Below are 13,406 nucleotides of genomic sequence, written 5' to 3'. Positions count from 1 at the left end.
ATTAAAAAGAATGAAAATTTGCCATTTGCAACAACATGGATGGACTTAGAGGGTATTACGCTTAGTGAAATGTCAGACAGAGAAAGACAAAAACTGTATGTTAACATTTATATGTACAATCTAAAAAATAAAACAAACTAGTGAATACAACAAAAAAGAAACAGACTCACAGATATAAAGAACAAACTACTGGTTACCAGTGGGGAGAGAGAAGGGAGCAGGGGCAAGAGAGGGGGTATGGAATTAAGAGGTACAAACAACAATGTATAAAATAAGTAAGCTATAAGGATATATTGTACAGTGTAGGGAATATAGCCAGTACTTTATAATAACTATAAATGAAATATAATCTAGAAAAATTTTGAATCATTATGTTGTACACCTCAAACTTATTATAAATTTTATTTATATTATAAATATTATACCTCAATTAGAAAATGTTACTGAGGGAGAATTTTAAGCCAAAATTGGTTGTGATCATGACAGAACAAGTTGTTTTAGACTATCTTCCTATAGTCTAGAAACTGTAAAAGTCAGACAAAAGAGATTTTTAGAAATAGCCAGCATTAAACAACAGCAATACAAGCTGGACTGAAGGGACTGTGATATCTGGAAGAACAGAGCACAGCTAGGTAAGCTCTGCATTTACCTTGACTTTTCTTCTTAGGGCAATTGTTGAATCATGGCACAGAGATGTAAGATATAAACACAAAGTGGTTTTTTACTAGACTATGGAAACAGAGGTTGGAGTTTGTGGATGCCCAAAGAGCAGGAACTTGAGAGGCTAGACCTGGAAAGAAGGGTACTACAGAGAAGCAAATCCAAAAATCTGCATGCACTTTCCCTGAGTCATCAGTTGACTTCTAAATGCCATGTGTGTAGTGAAATTCCAACAAATTCAGGAAAGAACAGTAGCTGAAAGACTAATGAGCTGAGCAGTGAACAGAGGGATCAGAGAAGCTACATGATGTTGAGAAGACAAAGGTTGGCATTCAAGTCTCATCAAAGTAGAAATGCTTTGGTAAGCACCCCAAACTTTCAGGTAAGACCCCAGGAATAAGGACATAAGTGAAATACACCAGACTAAAAAGCCTAAAACCAGACCCTAACACAATCAAGGTGATCTGATAGCATTCTATCTGCCTGCTAGAAAACTTAACTCTCTTTGGAAATAGAAAACATCTTCCAGAGCCTCTATAATTTTTATCCACAGTAGGACTGTGAGGCCTACTAAACCAGTAGACCCAAATAACCAAAAACAAACAAAGAAACAGTAAATGATAAAAAGAGACCTATAGTGATTCAGATAGTGGAATTATGAAACAGAGATTAGGAGTGACACATTTAAGATGATAAAGAAAAAACATGGAGAACTGCACCAGAAACATGGACTCCATTTTTTTTAAATCAAATAAAAATTTCAGAACTGAAAAATATACTGAGATTCCAAAAGATAAGTTTTAAAAGCAAATTAAAAATAGCAGAACAGCATAGTAGAACTATATACAATAGGCAAGACACAAAAACAACCCAAGTGCCCATCAACAGACAATTGGGTTAAGAAGATGTGGCATGTACAGGGAACTTTATTCAATACTCTGTAATGACCTATATGGGAATAGAATCTAAAAAAGAGTGATTATACATGTATGTATAACTGACTCACTTTGCTGTACAGCAGAAACTAAGACAATATTGTAAATCAATTATATTCCAATTAAAATTTTTTTTTAAAAAAGAGGTGGTATACACACACACACGGTGAAATATAATTTAGCCATAAAAAATAATGAAATATTGCCATTTGCAGCAACATGGATGGACCTAGAGAATACCATCCTAAGTGAAGTAAGCCAGAGAAAGACAAATATTGTATGATATCACTTATACGTGGAATCCAAAAAATAATACAAATGAATCTATATACAAAAAGAAACAGACTCACAGATATAGAAAGCAAACTTATGGTTACCAAAGAGAAAAGGGAGGGGAGAAGGGATAAATTAGGAGTATGGGATTAACAGATACAAACTACTATATATAAAATGGTTAAGTAACAAGGATTTACTGGATAGCATAGGGAACTATATTCAATATCTTGTAAAAACTCATAATGGAAAATAATCTGAAGAAAAAATAAAACTGAATCACTTTGCTGTATACCTGAAACTAACAAAACATTGTAAATCAACTCTACTTCAATCAATCAATCAAAACAAATTAAAAGAAAAAAAAGAAATAGAACAGAGTGCTAATTAGCTGCAAGATACCAGTGGAAAACATTCAGACTGAAGTGCAGAGAGAAAAAAGGGTATTAATACAGAAAACGTGGAAAAAGTACAAAAGACATGGACAGACTCAAAAGGCCTAACAGCACAAAAGTCATAACGGGGAGGTAAATGGAATTATACTATTAAAACATTTTTATATTGTTCATGAGGTGCTAAAATACTAATTCACATTAGGCTTTAATAAGTTAATTTAGAGTAAAGTTTGGAGAGCAGTAAAAGTGCCAATTCATGGTAAATTATAGTAAGTCAGAAAGGCATACTGGAATCTCTAAGTTAATTACTAAAAGAATAACAAGATTATAAAATTAAAAAGCTAATAGAGGAAAATTGATAACAAAAAGTGTAACATTACTCAATGTTACTAATCACCAGGGAAATTGCAAATCAAAACCACAATGAGATATTACCTCACACCTGTTAGAATGGTTATTACCAAAAAAACAAATGACAACAAACACTGACAAGGTTGTAGTGAAACTGGAACTGTTGTGCACTGTTGGTGGGAATGCAAAATGGTGCAGCTGTTATGGAAAACAGTATGGCAGTTCCTCAAAAACTTAAAAAAGAACTACCATATGATCCAGCAATCCTACTTCTAGGTATTTATCCAAAAGAAGTAAAATCAGGATCTCAAAGAGATATTAGCATTCCCATGTTCACTGCAGCACTATTCACAAAAGTCAAAATATGGAAACAACCAAAATGTGCATCAATGCATGAATGTATTAAAAAATGTGGTATATATATACAATGGAATATTATTCAGCCTTAAAAAAGAAGGAAATCCTATGCATGCAACAACATCGATGAACCTGGAGGACATTATGCTAAATGAAATAAGTCAGTCACAAAAGGACAAATATTGCATGATCCCACTTACATGAAATATCTAAAATAATCAAACTCATGGACGCAAAGAATAGAATTGTAGTTGTCAGGGATTGGAAAAAAAGGAAGGAGGGAGCTGTTAACCAACAGGTACAAAATTTCAGTTATACAAAATGAGCAAGTTCTAGAGATCATCTGTACAAAAATACTGTATTGTACACTTTATAAATCTGTTAAGAGGGTAGATCTCATGTTAAGTGTTCTTATCACACTAAAATAAAAAAGAAGAAAATAAAATATAAGATTATCCAAATATAGGCAAAAAAAAAAAAAGCATGGAGAGGAAGAGTTGGAGAAGTACAGGAAGAAAAATAGATGATTTCTGATCCTATGTGGAGTCAATTTGTTGTAAAGTTTGGGAAGTACAACTGGAGAAGCCAATAGTTGTGGCTATGTGTTGCTTTTCTTGCTCCATTGGGAACCTATCTCAATTTTCCTTTGGCAAATCATCTTTTCCCATTTTTAGTCCATGTAGTTTGCATGAAGACTGTAACCTCTGTAACCCAAGGTAAGTTGATGAGCCTTAATTCTGGTAGTTTTGTTAGTACTTTGGGGAAAGTGGTAAATGTAGGATTGCTAGCTTTGATATTTGTAAATCTAGCACTTTGGGGGGCACCACATAGAGAGAGTTGCTAAAGAATGAAGCCACTGGGGAAAGCAGAGCTAACAGATGGGAAGAAAGACTGAATTCTAATGTCATCATTTGAGGACCTGGATCCACCCCGCCTGGATTCCATCCATGCTAAAATGTTTAGTTATACATTCTCTTCTTGGCTTAAGCCAGTTTGAAGTAAGTTTCTGTCATTTGTAATTTCAGAGTCCTGACAGGTATGCTCAATATGTACTTAGTGTTTAACAACTGCTTAAACAAATACCGTTATTATCAGCTATAATATAAGTTAATTCACAGACATAAGGACTTGTCAAAGCTCACCAAACATTCTTAACATTCTTTGCCCAGGAATGTTAGTTAAATTCAGGTCAGAGAAGAGCACAAATGGTTTTAACTCTTTCAAAATATTCTGATATTGGGACTTCCCTCGTGGTCCAGTGGTTAAGACTCCACCCTTCCAATGTAGGGGGTGTGGGTTTGATCCCCAGTTGGGGAACTGAAATCCCACATGCCACATGGTGCAACCAAAAAAAAAAAAAAATTTTCTATACTGAGAAATGTAGAACTTCCAATAATTCAACTACATTTGGTGAATGCATTGGCTATTTGAAACATCGTATTTCCTTCCAGTTAGGAAGTAGTATCAACTCTCTACCTGTCTCCCACCCTCTCTCTGCAGGCACTGATGGACATGGTCACACACACACACACACACACACACACACACACATACACACAATGCTTTTTCTTCCATTAGAAAGCAATGTTTGGTCAGTAGTTTATTCGCTATGTTTGTTTTGAAAGAGATAATTTTGAGCAAAGATAAAACTGAGGCATTCTTAAACAAATATGTTAAAACCCACTGATACTACGTGAGTGCTTGAAAGAGATACATTTAACATATTGATTTCATGCTACTAAAATAATCTTTGGCAAACAAGGAAGATTAGGTTTTTGTTGTTTTTGTTTGTAAAAAAGTAGTGATAATCCAAAGGACAATTAGAATCAAAACAATGGATGGCTTGTGAAATGTTATTTCCTTAAATAATCACTTTAATATTTTCTAAAGTATTAATACTTCTATAAGAAAAATTTAATTGCTTATTAGGCATCATGATAATCTCTAATTTTGTAAAACTGTGTCCTTTCCTAAAAGGACACAATTCAATCACCTACTTTCAATAGCAAGCTTTTCATAAAAATCACATTTAATAACGATTTTTTCTATGAATTTTAAAATTCTGTACAAAGAAACAGATCTATTTAAAAACTTTTATGTAACCTATATAGCTAAACTTTAGAGTAAACCATTTTTGGTAATAAGTTTGCTATATATGGTCAAGATATGGTAACAGGGAAGAGCCAATTTTGACTCCATGTTGGATCTGTTTCTTTGACTTTAACCTTTGCTTTTCGTTGCTTTTGTTATTATAATCATACATAATGGCCTGCCTCGGGGAACCCTGACCCTCTGCCAGAAAGTTAAACTAAAGTGCCTTTGTTCAGCTCACAAGGAGACTATCTGACCCGGCCCACCTGTGAGTGGCTTCAGAAAAGAAGAAATTAACCCATCCCCTCCCCAATGCTGGCCAAGCCAGGCAAAACTAACACCCCTTTTCACTTTACTTCCTCACCTCTTCCCGCTTTCTGTTCTATAAAAGAAAGTGGTATCCAGACCCTGATAAGATGGTTATTTTGAGACATTAATCTGCCATCTTCTCAGTCTGCCAGCTTTCCGAATAAAGTCGCCATTCCTTACTGGCCTGTACTGTGAGTAGCCAGCATAGCGAGCTTAGACTCAGTAACAATGTGTCAACTTCCTTTAAATTATTATGCAAAATGGGTCAAGTTGAAACTAAGACCAATTTTCTCAAGACTTAGTGGGATTAACAACACTGTAACTATTTTAATATACACCAAACTAAGTAAATCTATTTACTTGAGTTAAGCTGAAAAATATTTGTAAGAAGTGTTTACTGAGCTTTCAGAATGTCCACAGATTCAAATTACACTCACCTTTGTCAGTTAATAAAATACAGTAGTTAGAAGAAACATGTTGAAATCAGAAAATCCATGTTAAAATCAGAAACATTTGGACCATATAGAAAAACTCGAAGTGTACAATGCAATTTAACATAATCTTGCAGATTATAAATGTAGCAGTGAGATATTAAAATGCATACAAGAAAAGAACAAATAGAAACGATACCCTTTTTAGTTGCTGTTCTTTTAGGCTTTTCACTGTCCTTGCAGGCTCAGAAATGAAGTTTTTATAGTTTTCACATATATTGATCCGAGACTGGGCTACCTGCATTGTTCCCTCGAGAAAAGATTTCCAAACAGGATACATGCTCCTAAATTCAAAGAGGGACAGAAAAGTATTAGGCAGAGGAAAGGAAGAATAAGTTGTCTAACCTTTTGCTCACTGGCTAGCACTGACAAAATAAATGTTTTCTTTATAGTTTAAAGTGTATTTATATTGGTTCATAGGTAGTAATATTTTTAGCATATATAACAAGTAGAAACTTGGAATACACTCTATTCCTCTATAGCTTGACAATGGGCTATTTTGATTCACTAGCTATTCTTGATACTGGAGTAAAGTGATACAAGGATTACAATTCTAGACAAAGCTAACACTATAAAAATTAGTGAATACTTCAGACTTTCCAGGCCTTTCACTGTTTCAGGAGTATCATTATGAATATTAAGTTTCATTATTTCATTATGCTATTTTCCTGATTTTACAAATGAGGTAACTGAGGCTCAGATAGATTTAGAGCAGCAGTCCCAACCTTTTTGGCACCAGGGACTGGTTTTATGGAAGACAATTTTTCCACAGACGGGGGGCGAGAGGGGGGAATATGGTTTAGACGGTAATGCGAGCAATGGTTCAGGTGGTAATGTGATCGACAGGGAGCAGCAGATGAAGCTCTGCTAGCTCGCCCGCCCGCCGCTCACCTCCTGCTGTGTGGCCCGGTGATGGTGGGGGGACCGCTGATTTAGAGGATCACTCTAGATCACAATAGAGTGTGGCAATACTGAGATACAGACGCATACCTCTAAAGTACATTTTCTTTCAACTATATTATATTGCTCTCTTACATAAACTGATGTGCTGGAAAAAAAATCATGAACAACTGCTTATGTTCTTGAGAAGTCTATTTGTTAGAGAAAAGAAGTCTATGGTATCATTGCTCTACATCTGTTTCTCGGTTGTAATAATGCTTCGCCAGCATCACGTTGCAGCCTGGAGTCATTCCAAGCAAGTCCCATCACCTTTACTTGATAAATGTGCTCTCAGAAATCTTTTGGTAAAGTCAAAGAATTATTCATCCTTTGCTTTCTGTAGCCAACTTCCTTTTCAAACCTTCTCTTCTGCTTTGCTAAATGCCTTAGTCAGTCCCAATATGCTCCTAAACTAGTTATAAACATATTTTATAACTTACCATAACAATGAATGGTACCTTGTTAAAAAGAGATACTTGCACTGATAGATTATAATATCCATCTCCTAAGATTTCCCTTCTTGTGTCACGTGGATTTCCTACTATAGCAATGTATGGGACCGTGTGTTACATAAAATGCTAGCTGTGGGTCAATGGATGACAGTGTGAAAACAAGAAAAAGAAAACTTGCCTGGGTCTCCATCCTACTTGGAACTAAAAAAAACTTGCAACTGCACTTCTCAACCAAGGGAATAGTTTGTGTAATGGATTAGTAGCTTGTAATATACCAAATACATCAGTTTCGATGGAAATATTCACTTATTTAAGCAGAGGTATATTACTTTCCCTTTGGAAAAAAGAGTCAGTGTGTTGTGCCACCAAAAACTGTCAGCATAAAAGCAATGATGGGCTTAAGAAGAGCAAAATGAATACAAGTAATAAATGTTAACTAAACCTATTGTGGTAATCATTTTATCAATATATGTAAATCAAACCGTCATGTTGTACATCTCAAACTTATACAGTGATATATGTCAATCATTTTTCAATAAAACTGGAATAAAAACCCAGCAAAATTAATGTCCTCCATGACCTTACTGCATGACTACCAATGGAATCTAGAATGTAAACTCACCACAGAACCTCCTAAGCAGTCCAGATAATTGATTTTCTCAGAGAATGCACCGAGAGAAAAATTCAGTACTATGTTTTGCAATTATCAATTTATACTTAATACACATTTTTAAATCATAATGAAAATGAGCAAGGACAATTATGAATTGTAATCCGAAGGAAGGAAGGAATAAAGGAAAGAAGGAAGGACAGAGGAGGGGAATAAGGAGGAAACTATGCTCGTCCCTTAGGTAGCACCCTTTTCCTTTTACCTCTTCATCTAGTTGACTGTTGCTCAACCTTCAAACCTCAACTTAAACGTAACTTCCTCAGGGAAGTCTCAGGATCACCACCAAGCCAATGCACAGACTCAATCAAGTCCCTCCCTGTTATTTGTTCACATGGTTCTAGCACTATTCCTTCAATTATAAATATTTTTATGTTAATTGTTAATGTTTGTCCCTCTCACTATAGTAAAAGTTTCATAAAGGGTACATGTCTTTCTCACAATTGTATTGCTATTTCTAGGGCCTAGCACATGGCCTAACCATTAGAAAGGTTATAATCAGTATGTGTTGAATGAAAAAAAATGAATGAATGAATGAATGTATAAATTATGAGGACTGTACAACAAAAAGAAAAATCCTTTCATTACAGAGTTTAAAAAGAGATCTTTAGAGACTAGCAGACAAATAAATAGCAGGCAAACATATTCACAACAATGACACACCATGAAACTCACGAAATTCGGTTACCAGTTAGAAGACCTGGGTTCAAGTTCTAGTTTAACCAATATAATCGTATGTAGCACATCTCACTATACTTTCATTTCCTCAACTGGCAAGTGGAAAAATAACAAAAATACCAGCACCATGCACCTCACAGGGATATTTTAACAATTAAATGAAAATGATGTGAAAATTCTTGCCACACAGATTCTTTTAAATGAATAAATAATAATAGTCACAGAATTGTAGAAGAAATAGAAGTACTTCTTGTTAACACAATAGTGGTAGTTCCAATGGCAGTGGTGTTTTTCATTCCAATTGTGAAAAAATAATAATGGGTTATAGAGTGATTTTCTAAAAATTTTATTTCACTAGGCTTCATATATATAATTTTGAAACATAAGGAAATGTATCAAGCATTTATGGTATTTTGTTATTCTGCTCAGGTCAGGAAATGAGGCTCAAAATTATATAAGACAAGAAGAAAATTCTTTTAAGAACCTATCTCATGCTAGGCACTATGTCATGTATTTTACATCTGTCATATCATTTAATCCTCATGACAACTTTGTAAAGTAGGCATTATCCTCATTTTGCAGAGGAGAAAAAGTAAGGCTTGGAGAGGTTTTGAAATTTTTCTACAGCTATTCACCAGGAAATAGTACTCTCATGGTCATAACCTAAACTTTGCCATTAACAATAACTACCCCTCTGCTCTAATACCAATTTAATCATCTAATCTCTGACCAACACCCCTTGTTTCCACTCACTCCCTTTAGGATTCTCACTTCAACAATTATTCAACCCTATCAGAGCCCACAATCCATTTCATCCTACCTCCTTTCCACTGTTTTTCACTCCCTCTCATAATCTCCCTTTACAGCTCCTTACCCAGCCTAGATTTCATGGTCCACCATTATGATCACCCTCTAATGTACACCCTAGCTGAGCACGGGCTTTCTCTAGTTGTGGCGAGTGGGGGCTACTCTTGGTTGCGGTGCGTGGGCTTCCCCTTGCGGTGGCTTCTCTTGTTGTGGAGCTCAGACTCTAGGCACGCGGGCTTCAGTAGTTGTGGCACGCGGGCTTCAGCAGTTGCGGCACATGGGCTCAGTAGTTGTGGCACATGGGCTCTAGAGCGCAGGCTCAGTAGTTGTGGCACACAGTCTTAGTTGTTCCATGGCATGTGGGATCTTCCCGAACCAGGAATCAAACCTGTGTCCCCTGCCTTCGCAGGCAGATTCCCATCCACCGCGCCACCAGGGAAGTCCTCTTTCGGTCATTATAATCTACAAATTCCAAACTTGGTTAAATCCAAAATTCTGTTTACACCATACCAATGCCTGTGCAATAGAACGTTGCTGGAGTAAACAATAATCATGCTGCCTAGTCTCACTTTCAACTGACGTCAAATAATCCCTTAGTGCCCCCCAGCGATCCTACTATATTCCCCTAATCCACTTATTTGCTCACTCTTCTAGATAATTATTTCCCACCTTTTCCTCTCATCTCAAACCTCTAATATGACCACACTTTCAGCTGATAATGAAGTATGAAGATAATGTCCACATGTTCCCTCCACATCTACCTATCTCCCTGCTTTTGCACCTATACACTGTGTCATCCCTCTTTTTACTCCAATGAATTACCTGTGCTCTGAAGGCCAATCCTTCACATCTGTATATATAACCTCTAACTCAACAGCAATCCAGTAATTGTGCTTTCTCCTACAATATCAACTTTTCCCTCTCTACTGGATCATACTCATATAATGTCTTGCATCTTAAAAAAAAAAAAAGCCCTCCATCAACCCCTCCATTTCTCTCCAGCTACCACCCCAATGTCTGCTCCCTTTAACAGCAAAACTCCTCAAAAGAAATGTCTGAAATTACTGTTTCCACTTCTCCTCCTGGTCACTCTTGATTCAATTCAAATAAGGTTTTAGCATCCACCATTCTGAAATTACTTGTCAAGGTCATCAAAGATCTCCCTGTGGCTAATCCCAATAGTCAATTCAAGCTTTGGGCCTATTATTCAGTCTATCAGCAGTACTGACCTAGTTTATCCTTCTTGAAATGTTATCTTTACTTGGCTTCTAGGATAGCTCTCTCTCTTGGTCTAGCCTTATCTCACTAGCCACAATTTAGGCTCCTTTGCTAGTTCCTCTTCATCTCATTGCCCTGTAAATGCTAGAGTGTCCCCACAGTCAGCTTCTTCTCTTTACACTCCTTAGATAAGCTCATGCAGTCTCAAGGCTTTAAATACTGTCACTATGCTGACTATTCCTGAATTTTTAATTCAGACATCTTCCCTAACCCCTCAGTTGCCTATTTAACATATCCAACTTGGATATTTAGTAGGTATCTTAAAACTAACATGTCCAAAAACAAATTCTTGATTTCCCTAAAACCTGTTCTGTTAATCTATTCCACCTCATTGACAGCTACTCAAACCTCTAGTTGTTCAAGGCCAAACCCCTAGAATCATCATTGATTCCTCCTTTTATTTCTCATATTCCACATCTGATTCACCAAGAAATACTGTTCACTAGACTTTAAAAATATAATGGAATCTGATTACTGTCTATCTCTTCCACTGCTACTACCCTGGTTTCAGCCACCATTATCTCATGCCTGGATTACTATAATAGCCTAAATGACCTCTCTCTGATTTTGCTCTTGTCTCCCTAAAGTCTAGGCTCTACACAGTATATCCACTGCAGTGCCAACCACTTCTTGGTACTCTGTTTTCTTTTAACTATGCTTACTGTCCTTGTCACCAAGTGACAATGTTTAATTACTCATATGCTTATTGTCTTGTCTTCTTTCACCAGAATGAAGACTCCATGCAGCAGAAGCTTTGTTTTATTCACTCTTGTATCCTCAGCACCTAGAACAGGGTCTGGCACAGCAAGCACTCATTCAATATATATTTATAGGAGGAAGGAGAGGAGGGAATGATGGAGATTAGATTCAAACCCAGATCTGTCTGGCTCCCAAACCTCTGCTCTTCTGCTGACATAAGACTGTTCTAGGTCCAGCATTACTATTAAAGAATTTTTAAAAAGAGTCTCTTCACTTTAAAAAAGGTATATACTAAGTTCTTTGTGTATGTCTTACACAATGTGTGCCTCATATCTCCTGTACCATTATTATTTTTTGTTAAAATGACTCACCTTTTAAACTAAAATATATGTATCTTACTACTTCATATTCCACTCTAATTGAAAAATAAAACTTGCCATAATAATTAAGTTTTAATTAGTAAAATTCAAAAATATTGATCCATATACCACCTAAAATCTCGCTGTGAACTATTTCTCATATGACTATTACACTGGAAAACAGAGAAAACCTTATCAGGGAAAATTTTTATTATGAAATAAACCAACACATTTATTTTGACTGTAGTGGTGGTCACACGAATCTACATATGTGATAAAACACCACAGAACTTAATATGCATACACTTACATACACACAAATAAGTACATGTAAAACTGGTGAATTCTAAATTAGATTGGTGGATCGTATCAATATCAATTTCCTGGTTGTGATGTTGTATTATAGTTATGCAAGTTATTACTACTGGGGGAACTGGGTGAAGAGTATAAGAACACTCTTGTATTATTTCTTAAAACTGCACATGAATCTATAATTTTTTTTTAAGTAAAAACAAAAGTTTAACAAAAATCACAGATCTACCCTTGGCCTGGAATACAGCACCACACATCAAGAGGACTCTAGAAAATGTGACAAGTTAAATTCATAATCTAAGATTAAGTTACATAGTGACTGATAAGAGGAGAAAGTATGGTGTTTAATAAATAAGTGTTCATGTATTGCTGTTTTTGGTAGTAGGAAGGGAGACTATCCTCAGCCTAGGTAACAGAAGTAAAGGCAGGGAGAATGACTGATACTCAGTCCAGCTGAGGTGTGATAAGAACTGCAGTACAACTGCAGCTTAAGGTGCCCAAGGGTTGGGGAACCAAGCATGAAAAAAGGAGAAATGGCCAGAAAGGAGCAAAGAAAGGTCATTTGGGGTCAGGATTCTTCCTGGCTTTTGATATCATAAAAAAAAAATTTCTTTAATTTCATACTATTAGCAAGGAGAAACAATAGAAGATTTTCAAGTAGGGGATGAGAGTAGGCCTATTTTACAAAGACATACAGACGTACAGGTTGGTGGTACTGTGGCAATGAAATTGTGAAGGGGAGAGATCACAGACAAAGAAGCAGCTACTTAACATTCCTAACAGAAGATGAGGTCTGAAAAGAAGTCACAGTTGGAGGCAGCTGACTTGTTGGTTCCCAAGCTGAAGAGTTAATAAAAACACAGATCATTACTAGTTTATAGGCAATATTTAAAGATAGAAATATAGATAAGATTACTTAAAACAGTCACAAGAGAGCTGAGGGAACTCCAAGAAATATTTACATAGAAAGGACTTGCTATGGTCTGAATGCTTGTGGTCCCCTGAAATTCATATGTGGAAATCCTAATCCCCAAAGGTGATGATGGTATTAGGAGGTGAGGCTTTGCAGAGGTGAAGGCAGAATAGTGCCGTTATAAAAGAGACCCCACAGAGCTCCCAAACCCCTTCTACCAAGTAAGGGCACAGCTAAAAGTTGAAAAGTCTGCAACTCAGAAGAGGGACTTCACCAGAACCTGACCATGCCGGCATCTTTGTCTTGGACTTCAGTCTCAAGAACTGTGAGAAATAAATTTCTCTTACTTATAAGCCACCCAGTCTGTGGTATTTTGTTATAGCAGCCTGAACAGACTAAGACAGGACTGAAAAACCTGTCCTCAAAGATTAAAAAAAAAA

General features: G+C 36.2%; 1 protein-coding gene across 3 annotated transcripts in view; it reads right to left on the bottom strand.

Moving 5' to 3' along the window:
* Positions 1–13,406, bottom strand: part of FCHSD2 (FCH and double SH3 domains 2) — a 304,862-nt gene that overhangs the window by 152,572 nt on the left and 138,884 nt on the right. For all 3 annotated transcript variants that reach the window (XM_029206970.1, XM_029206969.1, XM_029206971.1), the window contains exon 5: positions 6,002–6,146. In XM_029206970.1, the coding sequence (XP_029062803.1) occupies positions 6,002–6,146 (145 nt within the window). The remainder of the gene's footprint in view (positions 1–6,001; positions 6,147–13,406) is intronic.

The sequence above is a fragment of the Monodon monoceros genome, unplaced genomic scaffold (genome assembly GCF_005190385.1).
Source record: "Monodon monoceros isolate NGI ecotype Baffin Bay Population unplaced genomic scaffold, NGI_Narwhal_1 Super_Scaffold_7, whole genome shotgun sequence".
Taxonomy (NCBI): domain Eukaryota; kingdom Metazoa; phylum Chordata; class Mammalia; order Artiodactyla; family Monodontidae; genus Monodon; species Monodon monoceros.
Note: the sequence above shows the minus strand (reverse complement) of the source record. Positions and strands in the feature narration are given on the sequence as shown.